This window comes from Prionailurus bengalensis, chromosome C2, assembly GCF_016509475.1.
Source record: "Prionailurus bengalensis isolate Pbe53 chromosome C2, Fcat_Pben_1.1_paternal_pri, whole genome shotgun sequence".
NCBI classification, from domain to species: Eukaryota; Metazoa; Chordata; class Mammalia; order Carnivora; family Felidae; genus Prionailurus; species Prionailurus bengalensis.
This window is the reverse complement of record NC_057350.1, coordinates 113,157,899-113,179,879: the sequence shown is the minus strand read 5'-3', so window position 1 is coordinate 113,179,879 and position 21,981 is coordinate 113,157,899. Positions and strand designations below refer to the sequence as shown.

The 21,981-nt window shown below is 35.6% G+C and overlaps 1 protein-coding gene across 1 annotated transcript; it reads left to right on the top strand.

The window, feature by feature from the left end:
- Positions 1-454: 454 nt before the first annotated feature.
- On the top strand, positions 455-8,433 carry SUCNR1 (succinate receptor 1). The gene is made up of 2 exons (XM_043595110.1): positions 455-1,095; positions 6,263-8,433. The coding sequence occupies exons 1-2, from the start codon at positions 988-990 to the stop codon at positions 7,214-7,216; spliced, it is 1,062 nt and encodes a 353-aa protein (XP_043451045.1). The 5' UTR covers positions 455-987; the 3' UTR covers positions 7,217-8,433.
- Positions 8,434-21,981: the final 13,548 nt, after the last annotated feature.

Genomic DNA, 21,981 nt, shown 5'->3' with positions numbered 1-21,981 from the left:
TCATGCATATATATACTCTTAAGTATGTTATATATGTATATATGTATATATGTACACATATAATATATATATATATATATTTTTTTAAGTTTCTAAGTTTTGGGCTCTCATATATTGGAGAAGGGGAAATTCTTGGCTAGAAGAACTGACTCGAATAGAATTTCTTTTGGAGCTTCTGCCTGTCACTGCTAACTCAATATTCAACTTTATCACGGTCAAATGAAATTACTACTGCTTGTAAAATAGGGACTTTCTCAGCATAAACCTTATGCTTCAGATCAAGCAGAATGAGTGTTTATTTGAATATAAATCTAATACAATCCTCAGAAAAAGCCAGGTGTGCTTCCTGTCCGAAGTTGTGGAAGTGTGCTTTCAGGTGCTATGCTAAGCATTGATTAGAATATATGAAATGCCACGTATTGAGGTTATCTTAGGTAGACCCCACCTCTCTCCCTAATCCCTAGCCATCTGATGTGTGTGTGTGTGTGTGTGTGTGTGTGTGTGTGCTTAATGTGTCTCTTGATTTTAATCACAGAAAATAAAATGGGAAATACCTGAAACTCTAGTGTCCCTTTTGCCGGAACACTGACAAAGCATATACCCAAATTTGCTTTCAAAACTTCAGTTTTATACCTCCCTCAAAATTGTTGATAATAGCTGTTTAGTTATATGCCCAACATAGAATTCATTAAAAGTTGTCAATTTGAAAAATAAAGAAAAAGCATAAAAAAGCAGAAGCAATTGCATATCCAATATAAACTATACTAACTTTCAATATGCAAGTAAACGTGAAAATGACCAATGCTTCTCTGTTGTTTTGATAGTGAATAAGATGATTTCAACAGTAGTCTTTTCAAAATCTGTTTGTGACATGAGTAATTCGTTTTGTGTCTCAACTTCACAGGAATTTCCCCTTGAACTGGACTTGGGAGTTCAACTGAATAAATTATTTCTGGACTTTTGAATTATTAATCTTGTCTGCATGATATGCAAATTAGGCTTCACTATGTCCAGCGGCACAGTCTTGGGTTAGAAGTTGTATCAGGTTGCTGGCAAAGAGTTTCCGTCAAGGGATCAGGGCCTTCCAACAGAATGGTAAGTTATAATGCAACTCATGTCACCCAGGTGTGCAAAGTAATGCCAGACTTCCCTCAGGGGTTTCTTTTTAAATGGCCTATAAGCAGTTAAGGTTTTAAATGATGTTTAAATGAACTGTCTGAACTGTCATTCATAACATGAAGAACAATAAAGGAAACCAAAAGGAAGTCATAATTTTTTCTCCTACATTTCTTTTTCACTAAATTGAATGTCTTTTTTTAATTGCCAAATACGAAATTTATTTAAAGAGGTTTATTACATTTGCTAATGTCTTGGTAACATATTTCAACAAAAAAGAGTAATCAGATTTGCTTAAATGTAACTACTTACAGAAAAAATGTAAAGTTTCTAAATTGTATGACAAAATCAGCCACATGTAATATTTCACGTTTAGAAAATAATATGTTAGAGGGAATCTTAAGTTATTCTAAAGATTAAATTTAGCATTTATGTTAAAATTACAATTACGGTTGCAAAAGTTACAATTTTTCAAGAAAGTAATTCACTAAGGAAAAATGACAAATTGCAGAAGCCATTGCTATCTTACCTTCCAGAACTTTTTATAATTGGTGAGTTTTTTTTAATTCATAAACATAATTTGGTACTTTACTTTTTAATACCTTGACTTATAGTATAAATTCTGGAATATACAAAAAATGAAGTTATCAATATTAAGTGATTGTATCTTTTCAGTGTGAATATATATTTTTTCATTCAAGTTGTTTATTAATGAAAATGGCAATTTGTTAAAAAAGACTCATACTGCCATGTAAATGTGCCTTAAAGAAGCAGTTAAGGTTTAAAATGCATAAGTAATCTTTGTTTAATTATAATGATTGTAAAAAACAATTTAAATGCTAATAAAAACAATTAAAAAGCTAATAAGCTAATAAGCTAATAAATAATCAAATATATTTTTAAATTTAAGCTTCAATAGTGTACATTTTTAAAAGACTGAATACAATTAAGGTGAAAGAAACATTAATCCAAATGAGTACTACTTATCTGCTTATGTGTGTATTGACTATTGCTCGTAATTTAATAATTCTAACAGCTTTAGATATATGTTTGGACATATAATTAAAGATTTCACTTCAATTACCAATAGCTAAAATAAGTAAATAATTCACCCAAAACAGTTAAAACCTATTTATCATGATTTCTATTTCCTAAAAATTAAAAACAACCACGAGAAAGTGGAACAGAGAATACTAATTTTTCATGAAGGAATACCCCTTCAGCTGAGAATTTTCCTTAAAGGATCAGCTTACTTCATCAATTTGTAGAATTATAATGGCCACACTAAAACACATTAGACTATAAACATCATCTAATTTGGACTCTAGTACCCAGAAAATTATGGGTCTCAGTGAGACTTAAACTGGCCTGCAAATATAAGACAGCCTGACCTTCATGAACCACCATTTATTAAGAACTTAAGAAAATTACTTTAAGAATGAAATAAAGTACCAAAAAGCAGATTATAAAATATCATAAAGAGGATAATCTCATTTCTATAAAAAATAAATTCAAATAAATATTAAACTGTAAACAGGTATCCAGATACAAGGACTAGTTGGTTTACAGACAATTAATTTTCATTCCTTCTTTTTGCCTACCTGTACCTTCTTAGTGTTACAGAATAACATTCATTTTTCAAAGTTATTTTTAAAATAAAACTAAAAATATAAAGCAACCGCTCTGAGAAGCAAGACAAAGGTGACTAGTCATTTAGTTTCCTTCTTCCAGTTCTGATGTGCTGTATCCCTGCTACTTCCCTGAATCTCCATTCCCATGGGACAGCTTGAAGCAGAAGAAGCCTTCTCCATGGCGTCAGCACGGTCCCTGACTTGCCCCAGTGCTAGTTATTGGGAATCGGGCACATGTAGTAATGCAAGTCTTCATGGCTGTCTTTTTCTGCAATAGCAGTCAAACCTTCCTGCTGCACAGAAGCTACTGACGTCAGCCCATGCATTTTAAGAACTGAGTAGTCAGAAAAATAAGAGAGAGGACTAGAAAAAGAACTAGAAAAAGTGGAAATTCAAAGTGGAACAACTGAGTCTTAAGGAAACTTTCTGTTGTCTTACTATACCTTTGAGTGTGTGCACCTGCTTTTTTGAGCACTCCCCAAATAACGAAGTTGCCCAGATCTGAGCTCTGGGAGCTCCAACATTTGAAGCTTGGGCAAATAGTCCACAAAGAGAGAAAGGAGGATAGTAAGAAGATTGCCATGTCATAGAAAGCAGGGAAGAATGTACTTCCAGAAGTCATGGAGCTGAAAGCATCAGGGAATAGAGTTAAAAATAATAGTGGCAAATTGCCACTGACCTATAAAATAAAGCCTATATATATTTTTAAAAGACCATTAATTTTGTTGCTGTATTTCTAGAAATCCTAATAATATCAAATACATGTTGATTTGGGGAAACAAATAGAAAGTCCAGATAAACTGACTCTATTATATACTATATATATATACTATATATATATACTATATATATATATATATACACACACTATATACTATATATATACTATATACTATATATACTATATATTACATTATATATACTAAATATTACATTAATAATATATAGTATAATTACACATATATTAATATATATAGTATAATTAATTATATATACTCTATATATTACATTAATAATTATCTGGTATTGGGGCACCTGAGTGGCTCAGTCAGTTAAGCACCAGACTTTGGCTCAGGTCATGATCTCATGGTTCATGTGTCTGAGCCCCAAATTGCACTCTGCTGTCAGCATGGGGATTGCTTTGGATTCTGTCTCCCTCTCTCTGCCCCTCCCCTTCTCTCTCTCTCTCTCTCTCTTTCTCAAAAATAAATCAACATTAAAAAGTTATCTGGTATCTCATCCCTAGGGATAGACCTCTTAATACTTTGGTACATTTCCTAGACTTTCTGATGTTTATTAATGTCAGAGGTAAATTCATAATTTTTAAATTGACCTTAATTTAAAAAATTCATTCTGGAAGATATATATGAAATCTTACCTTCCACAAATGTGTGTCTAAACAAAGCAACCTAACTACCACAATTGCCTGTTTTAAGTATTAGTCATTTTACACGTAGTGTCAACTTAAAAAATTGTTTAACATTTGTTTATTTTTCAGAAACAGATAGAGCACAAGTGGGGGAGGGTCAGAGAGAGAGGGAGACACAGAATCTGAAGCAGGCTCCAGGCTCTGAGCTGTCAGCACAGAGCCCGACACGGCACGGGGCTCGAACTCAGGAACTGTGAGATCATGACCTGAGCTGATGTCGGATGCTTAACCGACTGAGCCACCCAGGCACCCCACGTGGAGTGTCAACTTTTAGAGTGAAATAGAGCAATGGGCTTAATTTGCTGGATTTACTGCTTCTCTGACCTTAGAGGAAATATTTGTAAAAAATGTTTTTTTTTAAACTATCAAATGTTTATCTTCATTTCCACGCAGCAAGCATTTACATACCATCTCCCTATCTGGCAGTCACTATGCCAGAGGTAGAAGATAAACTCTGAGTGTGATCAAGTTGTGAGAAATTCGAAGAAACTTCGTTTAAAATTTTTTTTTGACGTTTATTTATTTTTGAGACAGAGAGAGACAGAGAATGAACGGGGGGAGGGGCAGAGAGAGAGGGAGACACAGAATCGGAAGCAGGCTCCAGGCTCCGAGCCATCAGCCCAGACCCGACGCGTGGCTCGAGCTCACGGACCCCGAGATCGTGACCTGAGCCGAAGTCAGACGCTTAACCGACTGCGCCACCCAGGCGCCCCAAAGAAACTTCGTTTATAATGAGAACATAGAATGGGGGGCTGAAGTTAAGATGAGTGGGTCAGACAGCCTCTCTTGGGAAATCCACACTTGAACTGAAGTCTGAAAGGACGTGCAGATAGAAGGCAGTGTTTGTGATGGGGCAAGGTCACAGGGGGAAAAGGGCAATGAGATGGGTTTCAGTGAACTGAGCATTGGGAAGTTCTCTGTGCAATCAAAGAACAGGAAGAAGATAAGTAAGGAGGGGGGTCAGGCGAGGTGAGGCTGAAGTGGCCTACAGGAGCCAGGTCATGCATGTCGTTACGGATTTGGAATTTATTTCCTAGACAGAGGAAAGTCACTTAAGTCTTTTGGCTGAGGAGAATCAGAATTATGGTTGTAGTTTTCAAGATTGTCATGCTTTCAAGCCAAAGGTAGGTTGAAAGGGAGCCAGAGAGGATGCGAGGAGACCCTAGAAGATACAGTACAGGCCAAGATAAAGATGATGGTGACCTGGACTAGAATGGTGATGAAGGAGATGGAGCAATGGTAATGGAGTCAAGAAATATCCAAACACTATAGGCAAGACTTGGTAGCTTACTTGTTATTGGAGACAAGCTACAGACGACTTCAAGGATGTTGCTTAGATATCCTACAGGCTCTCAGCAAGTAGTGGCCACCGTTACTATTATTGCTAAGAATGGAAGCACCGTATTTTAATTTTTTTAAATCATGTTTTAAAACTGGAATTATATTTTACAAATTGAGTGAAATAACCACAATTCTTTGACAATATGGAAACACAGTAAAATCTATTAAAATAGCAGGACCGGAGTTATAAGAATCCCTGTTTCCTCTCCTAGGTTGTGGTTCAATTGTATTTAACTTAGCAGAATTGGGTGAACAACTGTGATATGCTGGGGACCATGGGAGGTGCTGGAAGCAGAAAAATGAACTAGATGCTCCACTTATTTCACTGCACCATTTCTTGGCCTTTTTGCTATTTGTCAAGTCCTCTACGTGTGTTTTCACGTCTGGGCATTTGCACATGCTTCCCCTTATGTCTGGGACATTTTTTACCATTAGAAGACATGCATTTATTTGCATCCTGGTTCTTCCCAAGAGAGTATAAATTGTTTGGGATTAGGAACTTTGTTTGACTCACTGCTGTTATCCCCAGTGCCTAGCGCATAGTTCAAAGGCACTTAATAAATATTTGTTAAAATAATATATTAATGATATATCTGTATATGAATGTGTATGTATGTGCGCTCCTTACTAACCTTTCATAGTTCAAGTTTTATGTGTTTTTTTTTAAATTATTATTACTTATGTGCAGTTTTGTCATTAGGCATAAGCTGGTGTTTCAACCTTTTCTTTTCTCTCTCTTCCTTAGGCGTGGAATGAAACTTGCCAAAATTGGCTGGCAGCAGAGATTTCCCTGGAAAAGTACTACCTTTCCATTTTTTATGGAATCGAGTTTGTTGTGGGAGTCCTTGCAAATACAACTGTTGTGTTTGGCTACCTCTTCTGTATGAAGAACTGGAATAGCAGTAACATTTATCTCTTTAACCTCTCTATCTCAGACTTGGCTTTTTTGTGCACCCTCCCCATGCTGATAAGAAGTTATTCTCAAGGAAAGTGGACATATGGGGATGTGCTCTGCATAAGCAACCGATATGTGCTTCATGCCAACCTCTACACGAGCATCCTTTTTCTGACTTTTATCAGCGTTGATCGATACCTGCTCATGAAGCATCCTTTCCGAGAACACTTTCTGCAAAAGAAAGAGTTCGCTGTTTTAATCTCTTTGGGTATTTGGGTTTTAGTAACCCTAGAGCTCCTGCCCATACTTTCTCTTATACATCCAAATATAGCTGTCAATGGCACCAACTGTATTGATTATGCAAGCTCTGGGGACCCCAAATACAACCTCATTTATAGCATGTGTCTAACCTTCTTGGGATTCCTCATTCCTCTTTTGGTGATGTGCTTCTTTTATTTCAAGATTGCTCTGTTCTTAAAGCAGAGGAGCATACAGCTTGCTACTGCTTTGCCCCTTGAAAAGCCCCTCACGTTAGTCATCATGGCAGTTGTGATCTTCTCCGTGCTTTTTACTCCCTACCACATCATGCGGAATGTGAGGATTGCTTCACGCCTGGGAAAGTGGAAGCAGTCCCGCTGTGCTCAGGCCACCATCAACTCCTTATACATTGTGACTCGGCCTTTGGCCTTTCTGAACAGCACCGTCAACCCTGTCTTCTACTTCCTTATGGGAGATCACTTCAGGGAGATGTTGATGAGCAAGCTGAGGCACCAATTCAAATCCCTGACATCCTTTAGAAGATGAAGTCATGGACTAATGTTTCCATTCAGGGAAAAGTGAGATGCTTGTGTAACACACTGTTTTGCATGTGCAGATGTAGGCCAATTAGAATTTGATTTAACTCAGACGTAAATCAGAGAAGCAAAGACTTGACACTCTTTTAAAGACATGCTGTGCCCGGAGTCTGTGAAAAGAAGAGGATGGGAAGTATTTATTGGTTTCTTCACCTAAGAATTGAAAGGAACTGGGCTGGCATTGTCTAGTGCTTGAGCATATAAATCCAAAACCCTAGGTGTTATAAGACTTTCTCAACCAGTGTAAAAGAAATAGAAGATAGATAAAGCAGCCAGTAGTCTGCATTTAATCATCACCAGATTGTGAAAAAAAATGTGTTGGCAACATTCTCTATGTTATTCTTATTCATTTGATCTTATAACTTAATGTGAAAACTGAATAACAGATTAAGCAGACACTATTAGAGATTATTGTTAGAAATTGTGGTCTTGAACAAAATTTAAAGTCAACCATAGCAACCAGCAAGAAAGCAATGTAATGAGTTCAGGGATGTCTCTATGTATTTCTTTGTATTGATCATGAGTTGGAGTCAAGTTGTAATTATAAGTCCTATTTTGTTTCATGGTTTTTAGTGCAAAGAGTCGAATTAAATGGAGCCTAAAGAGATGGTTCGACAAAAAGAGAGACATGTTTGAGCTTGTCTCTCAGGGAATTTAGGTATAAATGATTTTACCAAAGTACACATAGAGAGAGAAGAAGAAGATTTGCAAAAATCTCAGAGCTATGGAACACAAAGTGTCTATCAAAAACCCAAAGCACAACAAAACAAAGCAAACAAAGCAAAACAAAGCAAAGGTAAATACTTTTGGACGACTGTATCTTAAAGACAGTGACTTACATCTGGAATGAGCCTTGTTTTCATGTTCATAGACCATCACATAAGACCACTGAAGGAAGCGTTGGAAACAAAGTGCACTTTATGAAATTGTAAAATGTAAGAAATATTTATGCGCATATTCATATAGATTATCCAGGCATCCCTCTATGCCACAAAACAAATATAGGAAAAACTAAATGGATGCTACATTAGCTTTTTAAAATCAAATAAGTATCACATAACAATTCACTTACATGTAACAAAATGTGTCCATGGCCACATGTCTATGCTCATTTCCTTAAAGTCATTAGCCTTATTTATGCTAAGTAAAATAAGTCAGTCAGACAAAGACAGATATCATATGTTTCCACTCATGTGTGGAATTTGAGAAACTTAACAGTAGACCCTGGGGGAAGAGAAGGGGAAAAAATAGTTTCAAATAGAGATAGAGGTAAACCATGAGAGACTCTTAAATGCAGAAAACAAACTGAGGGTTGATGGGAAGGGGGGCAGAAATGGGTGATGGGCATTGAGAAGGGCACTTGTTGGGATGAGCACTGGGTGTTGTTGTATGTAAGCGATGAATCATAGGAATCTACTCCTGAAGCCAAGAGCACACTGTATACACTGTATGTTAGCTAACTTGACAATAAGTTATATTAAAAAAAATGATTAGTTGTAACATGAAGGATAAAATAGGTATTATGAGTACAAAGACAAGATTCTATTGCCCTCTCTGTCCTATACTCTGGTGATATATTCTGACAGTACAAAAACCCAAAATATTCCCAGTTAGTGCTTACATAATTCAAACAAATGAGATATTATAAAAATGCATTACTCACAAAGTATTTATTTTCTTACTTATTATTAGGCTTTAAGATATTTTTTTCATGCCTTGCCTTTGTGGTCAATATTTTTGAAATTTTAGTGTGATTTTATACCTGCCTGATAATAAACTGAAAACATAATCTCCTGAATATCCTCATCAGAAAAGGCCACAAAAGAGCCTTAGGAAAGAAGTGTTTACTTATTTCTGCAAACTTAGAAACATATAACGTAATTGTAATTTGCTTTTTATGCATGGGTTTTAATTTGCAAAATTGGAAATAAATTTTCCCTACCCTTACCCAAGAGATAGGGACTCTTTTAATTAGGGCAGTGAAATATTTTATAGAACCACAAACTCTTAGATATATCTTGTAACCAAAATGTTAAGTAATTTCATAGCATAATTCTTAATCCTTTTCTTGCCAAGTCTGTCACCTGGTAGCTTTATCCTCAGCAGACAAGAGACCTGCACTAAAACTGTAAGAGCTATTCCATTTACTTTTTGTACTAGGTGATTGTAAGAATTATAAACAAAGAATAATGGAAATTCTTTCTGGGTTTGTAGTTTTCAAAGGAAATGATGTTGGGCTTTGGCATCTTGTCTTTTGATTGGTTCCTTATTGTTTTTAGAATCCTGTCTAAGCTATTTGGTCCAGCATTTCACTATCTGGGCCCACCAATATTATCATATGTTATCTCCCACTGCCAGTTTCACAAACTATACTCTCCAGCCAAAGATGGTTACCTCACTTCTATACACAGAACTTTCTTCACTGTGCACCGCTGGATGCTCACCCCTGTCCCATCATGCCCAAATACAAAAAAATTTATGCATTTTTTAAGGCCCATGTCATCTGTCACTCCTTCTGAAAGCCTTCCTTTAGGTCGTCTCCTCCGCAGATCTGGAAATAAATGAATTATTTTTGCACTTATAACATAGTTGTTTAGAGTCAAGTGAACTCTAAGGTCTGTGACTAGAAGAACCACATCTAATTTTTTATTGCCCTTCTAGGACTTAGCAAGGTATATTTTATATGGTTGTTTATTATGAATCAGTGTCCTTAAAATTGAATTCAATACTCGTTTATAGTGTACATGATAGGACTACTTTCTGTCATCACTGCTTTTATAAGTACTGCTGTCTTATATAAGGAATAGAGTGTATATATACAAACACATGCGCCAGATGCCATTGCCACATCCCTTATATTTTCCTCCATACCTTTGAACATAGTTCTAATTGATGCTTAAAATCTGTGTCTGCTAGTTCACAAGGTGGGTCATATCAACATTTATGCTCATTGATTGCATTTTATCTTAAGTAAGGGCCACAAATTCCTGCTTTTTCATATCTAATAAATTTGGATTATGTTCTGGACATTTTGAATAATATATTGTGGAGTCTCTGGATTCTATTATGTTCCATGGAAAAGTACAAATATTTTGTTTCATGGCTGAACTCAAACTCCAAGCCCTGCAATCTCATTTCACTTATTTTAGCCTTAACTGAGCTGTTTAGAGTCTTTCCAGCACATCCATAGTTCAGAGGTCAGCTAGAGACTTGAATAGAATTTATATACCAGATGTGCAGTTCCCTGTCTGTAACTCTCTCTTCTCCAGGGCTCTTCCCCCTTCACTTTCCAGTTGCTGAGTTTACTCTGGACTCATTCTTTGCTTTCTCATGCCAGATAGACTGGAGGTTCATTTCTATATTTTAGCAAACCAGCCTGGCCTGATTACTTAAAAATGTAACTGTGAATGTCACTCAGTGCCTTTTCCTTCTGCCAGGTATGGATCCCCCTCCTTGCTTTGTTTTGTTCAGTCTGTAGTATCTTTATGTAGTTGGTTGTTTATATATTCCCAGAGTTTAGAGATGCCCCTTGCAGGAAGTGTGGATCAATAGAAATTACTAGGCCATTACTAAAGCAGAAACTTTTTTCCATTAGAATTAATAAGCTTCACAGGATAATATAACTATATATCATAAGTGGTTTAAATTCCCACTCATAGCTTCTAAATATTCTTAAGGGCTTATTTCATATTGACCATCATTTGACTCCAGCCTGTGCGTTTATTCATGCTTTCTCTGTTTTCCCTTGCACCAGTTTTGGTTTTAAACCTAACCTCTGCAATAATTTTCAACAAAAAGTAATTTAAAAAAAACCAACAAAACCAATAATTTTTCTGAAAGCAAATAGCATCCCCTGCCCATTGTCCTGCCTTTTGCTAGTCTCCATACTTTCCTCATTCTGGGTCCCACTCCATACTTTATGAATGGTAATTTTGCCCCACTTAGAGATTTTGGTACCAAAAATATTTGAGTAGACCAGTGGCCTTAGCAAAGAACTCTTTCAAACAAATGTAAAATTGTTCCTAAAAGAAATTATTGTCTCAAGTCCAAATAGAATTGAAAAATTCAATTGTCAAAAGACAGTAAGTCTTTTATGCTAATAAACCTACTTCTAGCGTATAGCTCTTGGTCACTAGATGGTAATCTATTGTATGGATATAGCTGTATTGCTTTAGTCAATACTTCATTGCTGACATTTAAGTTATGTATAATTTTTAGTTTTCAACTCAAGCTCATTTTGCAGCCCAGGCTTACCAGTAACAAATCAGGTGCTTTGATCTCTATTTGCTATGGATTCCTGTGAGAGTAATCTATTATTCAACCCTGGGTGGAAAAAAAAAATGAGATTGTTCATGACTGAGTCATCAAATTCCATCGTAAACCATCAACACAATAATAGTAATAACAAACACAGGTAGCACTTAAAATGTACCAGGCACAGTTGCTCTAGCACTTTATACATTTAATTCATTCAACTGTTGCCAAACCCTATGAAAGTTACAGATGAAGAAACCAAGGCACAGAGAGTTTAATGGCCACATAGCTAGTAAGTGGTAAGGTTGCACTTCAGAAACCATATTTAGATTCTCTCTAAGGATGTTTAAGTTATAATTTATCACATGATTTAGTCCCAGAATCATCTTATAACATAGCTCTAAGGAAGACAACTCCAGGATGATGTGAGAATGAGTTCTAGAATAGTCTCTGGAGTCAGACATTTTATTTACACATGCAGAATATTGGACGCATATAAAATCTTGAATTTAACCATATGGTATAGAATTCACAGATAATATTTTCAGATGATACAATAAACTTAAGAATGTGTAACATGTCAGAATAGAAATTTCTGTACATAATGATCAGGTGTATAACATTTATAGGTAGCTGGCTTCTTTAGCAATGCAATGTGAAGTCCTATAACCTAGAACCCTGTGATTATGTTTTAGTGAGATTCTCAGACAGAATCAATAAGTCATATCCATATTTTCTCTAAATTTTAATAATATGGACAATATTTTATTAGAAAGTTTACTTTTTGATAACTTTATGTTGAAAGTAATAATGTATTCAAATACCAAATTGTCTCTTATTCTATATAACATATAATTAGATTTATAACCTCTAGCTGTGAATATGTTGATTTGATTTGATCCCTAAAGAGAGTAAATTACAGTTTGTCACGTCACATTATATATGTGCAAATGAATACTTGAAATACATAATGTTATACTGATGTGTGTATATATGTCACATAAAGAAAAAGAACAAGGAATGCCATGTAAAAAAATTATTGGCTGTGTCTTAGTAACTTATTAGATTCCTCAAGAGTCTCGCCATTTAGGTTGTATTATTATCTCCAATGTACTTTTGGGGAAACATGCTTTGAGAAATTGAGCAAGGCAGGGGTCAGAATCAGCTTTGAAACTTAGATCTGGCTCCAAAGAAATACAAACTCTTCATGACAATCTCTGTTAAGAAGTCCAAGTGATTACCCCAAATTTCAATCCACTGAGGTATTTTGGAAAAGTTGTTTATAACCTATTATGAAACATTATTTTCAATAAGAAAACACTGATAATGGGAAGGGAGATTTAAATTTTTTTCTTCCTAAAAATGTAGTTTTCTTCATTTGAGATTTAACTTCTAAGAATACAAAGAGTTTGAAATTAATTTAATGAGAGCTAATTTCATAGCTTTCCATTCAAAGTGTAGTGTACTAAGTTAAAATATAACAAAGGGCATGTTTTAAAAGTCTCCACCCAAGTTAACTTGTGACAGACTTTAAAGTTATTATCATGGGGGAAAGGATGAGGGCATTCATTCTTAAACTTAATAGTAGTTCCTTAAACAGGGCTGTTTCCACCTTGCATGTATTACATTTTACCCACTTCCTGTGGTTTCCAACGGAACAAAAACTAAGTAGTAAATATTTTGGTGTGTTACAAAATCGATGCATCCTACAAGAGCTATAATGTGTGTCTCAGAAACTATTACTTCAATTTTAGCTTCAATTTGTCCACAACTGGGATAAAGACTAGTTCTTGGTGAATCATGGGGCAGGGCAGCATGCACTGTGTGCACATATGTGTGTATGAACAGGTCCACAGGGGAAGAATTCATCATCGGTGCAAAACAGGTGCATTCAGCCAATTGTTTTCAGGACGAGGCCTTTGTCATGGGACATGGGTGATTCTGGGTACAACACAATGTGGGTCACTTAGGATTTTTTTTTTTGGCTTAAGTCCCACATAGTCATGTTTGAATTCTGGGGAGAAAAGTAGATATAAGTTAATTGAAAAAAAGTTGTTTCATTAGAATCTTTGTAAAACATAGGGGCCCAAGCAGCACAGCTTTGTGAGCCACACACCCCCAACACCCACCCACATTACCCAAAACCTCCATATAATAGAAGGTAAAAATAAAGATTCTCTCACGTGTAAACTTGGAACATCAAACTATTTTGAAACTTGAGTTATAAAATAACATCCATCAGCAATGATGGTGGTTTCCATTAGAACTAATGATGACAGATCTACATGGAAGTACCCATCAGGAGCAAAGTGGTTAGTTAGATCTGTGTTCAGCAATGCCAGGAAGATGCCCTGAGAAAGAATCTGTCAGGAGAGGAGAAGGGAACATGAGCATACTTATGAACCTAAATGAGACATATCCCAGGGGCCTTACATAAATACACACCTGGGTGGGATTTCAGACATGCTGAGTAAGTGGAGCATAAACAAGACAAAGCACCGGTTTCTGTGATTCTATTTGTGGTCCCAAATTAGTGGACCTGGAGAAAGTCTGGACATACACATATAAATTTGTTATATACAGAGATAAATATATACATTTGTAATACATTTAATCAAAAAGTAAAGCTCATTACACCAATAATTCGATTGTTTTGTTCCTCTGTCATGTTTTTCCATTAAATTTTTGTCTATACTCAGAGATTGATGAGACAAAATAAACTAAGATGTGTCATGAGTTCTAAACACATTCAAAATCAAAATCAAAATCATATCACGTAAACAGAGTTATGTGACAGCTTACCCCTTCTATAATAAATATACTTACTCAACAAATTCAATAAATATTCAACAAATATTTATTGAATGCCCAGCATAAGCCAGAAATTATGTCATTGGTTAAGCTCTGAACAGCAAATGTTCCCCTCATTAAATTAGCTCACCCCTTCCTTCAGTTAGCTCATGATCTTAATAGGAAAAACAGATGTATAAACAGATATGCATAACATGGTCAGGGCAAAAACAGAGATGTGCCCAAATGACTAAAAGTGCATAGAAGAGAGGTCTAAATTTTGTCTTGGTAGGTTAGGAAATTTTGTGCAGGTGATGTTCATCCTGCTGAGGGCTGGCATGGGAGTGAGCAGCGCCACAGAGCAAGAAGTTGAGGTGCAAAGGCAGAGGCCCAGAAGGTAGACATTTGCAGGCCAACCCAGTGAGGGAGTAATTACTGTGGAAGCGTGCAATTACAAGGAAGGTGATCAGTAACAACCCTCTGGTAGTGGAGACACCATACACATGCACAGTGCTGTTCGGCTTGCAGTGCAGGATACATGGAACCATTTAAGGTTTCTCAAATGAGGACTTTTCCCCAAAGGGTTACTTTAGGGAGAATTAAATAAAGACAGGAAGCAAAATTTACTCAATAATTAAATCGTTAATTTGACGGACTTTGTCCTACTATCTTTTACTGCTCTGCAAGCTCTGGCCCTTGTATTTTAGCCACCTTTTAAATATTGGTGTTCTTGGCTCCCTTTTCTTTTTCATTCTTCCCCCCCCGCCCCCCCAGAAAATTTCATTCTTATCTATTGCTTTAGGTCTAGTCTCTGAGCTTAAATCGAGTCCGATGTTACCAATACAGGGAAAGTTGATATTGTCTTCAAACCTCCTTTTGAGATTTTAAAGATATCCTGTCAGTAAAGAAACATATTTTAGAAATATTGGTATCATCTTCATGATGGCATCCAGTAAGGAAGAATGTCATACTTCGGCTGTGTACAACATCGTTTCTCAAGGTACATAAAAAGTGGCTTGAGATCAGCATAATCTGCAGATCTCTCAAGCTGTTCTTTCCAAATTCCTGAAAATGTTTATGTCCCTTTTGAAGTGAGGAAATCACTTTGAATGTCTGTTCCTTTTCAAATGATCTCCAGGATGCAGCCTCCACATGTTAAGTGCCAATATATAGAAATATCTACTCCATTATCAATTATAGCAAGCAATCTTATTTTGTAACTGGTTTCCTTTGCAGAGGTCACAGACAAAATATCCAGCATAAAATATACTTATAATTTTTTTTTATTTATCCATGTAGGTGCAAATATCAGTAACATTCGTATTTCTTAGAAACGGTTTCTAATCTTTTACTAATTATTGTTTATAGTCACTTACAAAAAGAAAGATTTTTTTTTTTTTGGTCTTATAACTACTCAGAGCTTTAGTATCCATTACTCTTTCTCAATCACAGCACAGAATAGTCATTAGGAAATCCCATGATTTAATTTAGACAGTGTTTAAATACTTCAAGATTATGTTAAAATAGTCTGACACGAATAAACAGCTCAACTCAAATAAGTAAATAAGTAAGTAGTAAATAAATAAATAAATAAATAAATAAATGAAATATATCCAGTTTCAAGGTTTACTAACATTTTCAAGGTTATGGGCCATCAAGAGGCATAGGCATATCAAGGAGAGCTCTCGAACTTCATGAACACTTTCCCAGGTCCATCTTTCTCTCATTGGACAAGCTCTCTGATCCAAAATAATAGACAAGGTATCTAAGAAAGCTTGCAGAACACTTTAGTGTTTAGATTTTGATCGATGTTTTATGTCAGATACTTACAGCTTATGTGACATAGGAAGCCGTGCTTCATAAAGCCAAATTCTAGCTTTATTCATCAATATATCAATCATAAACCATGGATATTCTGCTAAAAATTTCATTATTTCATAGATAAAGACTCTCTAGTGAATATCATTAATCTGTTTTTGAGGAGGTCCAAATTTAGACCATGTTTACAAATTTAGACCAGCTTTATTCCTTCTGAGGTGCCTCTCTACTCCCCCAAACAGGAAGGAAGTGGATCACAGGCAGCTGCTTGAAATCTTTCCTTCTCAATCCCTACAAGGTGACTTGAAAAGGAATTGTGGAGATCCCTGACTGTTATTTTCAAACTCAGTTCCACTGCACTCCAGTTTAGTCAGTTACAGTTCACAGTTACAAAACTGTGCTCAGTTATCAATAAATATAAAATTTTCATATCCACGTCACATATAGATTCAAATAAGAGTCAAAAGCATAATTTATTTTCAAATCAGCATTATGTAAATAATTTCTACTAGACTGACCTCAAGTATTTTGAAATACTCCTGACTTCAAGTATTTTATTTTGTTAGAATATTGTATTATATTTATAATATCTCTTGTTATTTAGAGAATTATGATACAAATTCAATGAGGTGGAAAGAAATATCCGTTCTAAATGTCTAATAACTAGGAAGAGCATTATTCATAAAACCTCTAATTTATTTCATCACTGCTTTTTTTGCATTTTTGGACAGCACACCAAGCTTTCGTACAGCAATGAGGTTGAAGGCCATAAAATGATACCTACAGGGTTTATGTGAGTTTAAGGACATTAGAAGTCATAAATAACATGTCTTAAAATTTAGATAAATAAAACAAAGGGCTAAATAATTTCTATAATGTCATATCATCAAACAAAAATGTGAAGTGATTGAATACCTTGGAAACGGAATGAAAAGAGTTTGTAATTTAGGCAGCTATTGATTATGTAGAGTATGGGTAGAAAAGGGGATCATAATTTTATTTTTGTTTCATTCAGTAATTGTGATATGCTTAAAAGAGAAATGATCATTTATTTTACCAGATTCCTGAATAATCACCAAATTGGTGACTGTGGATGTATCTTGTTTATACAATTGAAATGGTTTTATTGGGAAACAGTCATTTATATTTTTAGCAACTATTACTCAAAATTTTTCTGAAAGAATGAACATATGTGGTTTGTTATCTGGCTTTCACGATTCAAAATCACTTCATTTTTAAGAAATTTTTCTTCCTTGTGATGATATTTAAAACTATTTGTATATCTAAGAATGTTTAGGAAATTTTGTTCACAATTATATGATCTATAAATAATGATGAAAGGACATTGAGTATTGGTTTTTAAATTATCCTGAAATTTTTAACTTTTTATTTTGGACCAAAAAGTAAATCCTAATAATTAAACAATAGTAAAATGAACTCCTAATGTCTCCCTGATGTTATATATATATGTATGTATGTGTGTATATATATATATACACACACATATATATATACATACATATATATACATATACGTATATACATATACATATATATACATATACATATACATATATACATATATATATATATATATACACACCAACAGTATTAAACTCATGTATTTAAACTTTGTGATATGTTTAAACTTATTGTAGTTATATCTTGGCTAATGGTTAAATTGTTTCCTATTTGGCCACTGAGAAATTCTTCAAGTCGGCTTCTAAGTATTTTGGTATGACTGTTTTGGTGTTTTTGATAGTTTCCTTACCATTTGGTATGCCATCTTGAACATTTCTTATTAGTAAAATCAGCCATTTATTAAGGAACTCTCATTCTTTTTAGTGAGACATAATATTTCAATTTGAGTGATAATTGTGTGTTTCTTCTAGATTGATTATTTGTCTAGGAATTTTAGTGGATAGCATTTTTTTAGATACAATACATTATAAAGAAAAAATAAGATAAAATACATCATGAGTTTATTCTGTCTTCTTTTTCCCATGCTGAGAATCCCGATTCTCAATAATGAGGAATGATAAATTTACAATACCATGTAATTTCCTCATTTACTTTTTCTAACTTACATAATAATCTCAGAATGTCAATATTAACATTACCACAGATGATATGATTTCTAAAATAATTTTAAGATACAAATTTCATTTTGCAGTTATTTTTGTCCTTAGAATATACCTACTAAAGATGTATAATCTATGAATATATTTAAAGTTAGTTGGAATAGTTTGTTTCAGTGTAGTTATATCAACAACTGGATACACTTTCATTCTTTGTTTGTGGTATAAACCTGCATGCTAGATAGTCCCCCAAAATGGCCTCCATAGATTCTTTTCTTGCTGGACATATGTGCCACTCTTCTTTTGAGAGGTGGAGTTTATTTTCCCACACCTTGGATCTGGATTGGTCTTATGACTGCATTAATCAGTAGAATGTAGCAGAAGTGAGTTCTGGGGATTTCGGAGCCCAGGACTTATGAGAACTAACAGCTTTTGTTTTCTGCTTTCTTCTTCTTAAGTCTTCTTGGACTTCTTCTCAGGCTTGAGAAAGTACAAGAAGTCATGATGATAGTCCTCTCAAGGAGAAGAATCAAGACCTCTGGTAAGAGTCCCAGCTAAGCTCCCTGTAGATGGCAGGTAACAGCATGAATGGAACCATTTTGGACCCTGAAGGTCTTCCAGTATCCCCGAGCCAGACCCTACTATTCCGTATTTTCATAAAGTAAATTTAAAAAATTGTCATATGTTTCCTGAAGTTAACAATACTTGGAGCTTCTCTTTTCCTTACTTCAGTTGACACTGTTTTTTCAGTTTGGATTCTATGTCCAGAAGTTAGTTTTCCATCAACGTTTGACTTTATCCTAGAAGATAGCTTCAGTTGATTAATTTTGAAAATTTGTAAGACTCTAAATTAACCTCACACCTGACCGTGGACCCCTTGTGCCAAGATGTAAAATGTAAAAATCTTCCGCCCTCCCCAGTTTGCAGTTGCTGATTCTCAGATCGGCCCCTCACACTTTCGGTGAGTAATTACTGGCAGTTTGGGGGTTCTTCTGTTTTAAGATTCAGAGGACACCTCGTTCCTTCCATCTACTTCCCCTAACTTTAGTATTGTCATCATTTTCCCAGTTGTATTTTGGGATTTGGGGGGAGGTGACATCATTCTTGCTATTGTGTGTTCAATCAACTCATTGATTGTGAAGAACAGGTAACATAAAAGAGGATTTAAAAGGAAACGAGAAAGACTTGAATTATAATTTTACTTTTGCCACTTCCTAGCTATGTGAACTTGTAGAAATTTCTTAGTATCACTAAAGCCTAATTTTCTCTTTTACAAATGGGGATAATAATGGACTTTGCCTCATAGTATTATTGTAATGGAGACAGTACAGGATGTACCTGATACCCACTTAACACAGTGAACAACACATGATAAGCATTCTGTAACTTTCCCCACATTTATTACTTATAAGTAGTTTCAAATGTATCTATGAGAGTCCTAAATTTAAGGATAGATCACATTGGAGTGCCTGGGTGGCTCAGTAGGTTAAGTGTCCGACTTCAGCTCAGGTCATGATCTTGTGGTTAGTTTGAGCCCCACATCAGGATATGTGCTGACACCTCAGAGCTTGGAGCCTGCTTTAGATTCTGTGTCTCCCTCTCTCTGTCCCTCCCCTGCTTGTTCTCTCTCTCTCTCTCTCTCTCTCTCTTTCTCTCTGAAATAATAAATGAATAAACTTAAACAAACAAAAAAAACCAGTAGCTCACATCTAGGAATAGTACAGAAAAGGTGAATAATTATTTTACTCTCTTCCACCTGCTGATACATTGAACACTTTCATCAAAAAAGGCCCAGAATAAGGGCAACTGGGTGGCTCAGTCAGTTAAATGTCCCACTGTTAGTTTCAACTCAGGTCATGATCTCACGGTTCCTGAGTTGGAGCCACACTTGGGTCTCTGTGCTGACAGTCCAGGCCTGCTTGGGATTCTCTCTCTCCCTCTCTCTCAAAATAAATAAATAAACTTAAAAAAAAGGCCTAGAATAGCAGGAGAAACATGCTATGTAAAACAGTAACTATCAGGGTAGTTACTGCTGTCATTGAGCACCTATGTTGTGTCTAGTGTTATGCATATATTCATACATTTAATCCCTAATGTGGCCTCTAAAGCAGGGTATTAGCATTCCCACCTTCATGGGCAGATTCCTCCATTAGAGGAATCTGATAAACTCCCCAAGTTAAGCACATGGAAATTTTATGTCCTCTCACTTGACTTCCAAAGGACTCCATGCTACTCTTAACACCAGCAACAATGGAAGGAGCTTAGCTTCAAGGAAAGAGGAACTTAGCCTATTGGGGAGAAGAGTAGATTTGGATGCTATTTGCAAATATTCAAAACTTTTCATAAGAAGGAGGAATTAGATTTAGTCTGAGGTGCTTTTTAGGACATAACTTGTCCAGTGGTTAGGAGGGAACTGAGGTGATGATTAGACAAGAGCAAATTTTCTATCCTATGAGTATCTGAAAATTGGACGGGCTGCCTTGAGGAGTGATGTTACCCATCATTGGCTATGCCTTGTGTTGTTGGAGATGCTGTAAAAAGTGTGCATGTGTCAAGTGGGCCTGGATGACCTCTTGGTTCCCTCCTACTTAGAAAGGCTGTCACTGTAAGTACTGCTGCAAGCATAACAGAACCCCAGAAAAAAGTAGCTCCAACTTTGAGGCACTTGAGGTTAGTTTAGATAGTCTAAACAGCAACCAGTAGTCTATACTGAAAGTATCCTCTCTTATGTTCAAATTGCCACTCTTCGGAGTTTTTTTTAAACTCTGAAATTATATAGATGTAATATCAGCTAACATTTGGAGTGTTTACTATTTGCAAGATCTAATGATTCTAAGAGCTTCATCTGAATTAAATTATTTAATATTACTAACAACTTCACAAGGTAGAAATAATTATCATTTTACAGATGAGGACATCAAGGCATATCAAGGATAAATAGCCTGTCAAGTGTTACAAAGTTAGTAAATGAAGGAGAAAGGATTTGAACCTAACTAGCCTAACTCCAGAATCCACACTCCAACTATACAATGGAGGTGATGATGATAATAATAGAATTAATACTAGCTACCAAGAGCTAAATAGTTTCTAATTTTGTATAGCTAAATTTTATACCATTCTTCTGATACTCGTTCTCGTTTTACTCTTATCCACACATCTAGGAAATTTAGCTGAAGAAAGGAAGCCATAGCACAGTCATGTATTTTGTCTCCACAAATGGTAAATGGATGAAGGATTTGAGGCCAGGAGAGTGTAATTTTATTTATTTATTTATTTATCTATTTATTTATTTTAATGTTTATTTATTTTTGAGAGAGAGAGGGATACAGCACAAGTGGGGGAGGGACGGAGAGAGAGACACACACACAGAATTCAAAGCAGGCTCCAGGCTCTGAGCTGTCAGCACAAAGCCCAATGCAGGGCTCAAACCCATGAACCATAAGATCATAACCTGAGCCAAAGTCAGATGCTTAACTGACTTAGCCACCCAAGTGCTCCCAGAGTGTGTAATTTTAAAGTCTCTGTGCTTAAATCAGTGCTTTCCTTATAATTTTGTGCAGCTATGGTCTACCTGCCCCACTGAATTATTTCCTTTTGGGTAATCCAACTCTCTCTCTCTCTCTCCCTACCCTAGAAAAACCTTCCTTCAGATACCCATCCATGCCAATGTGACAAACAGGCAGCCCCAAAGCAAATCAGCACATATGCACTTAAGAGGTGACTCTGCCTCATGGGCTCACTCATATGGTCCTGTTCTGGTTGTCCTTTAAGCTCT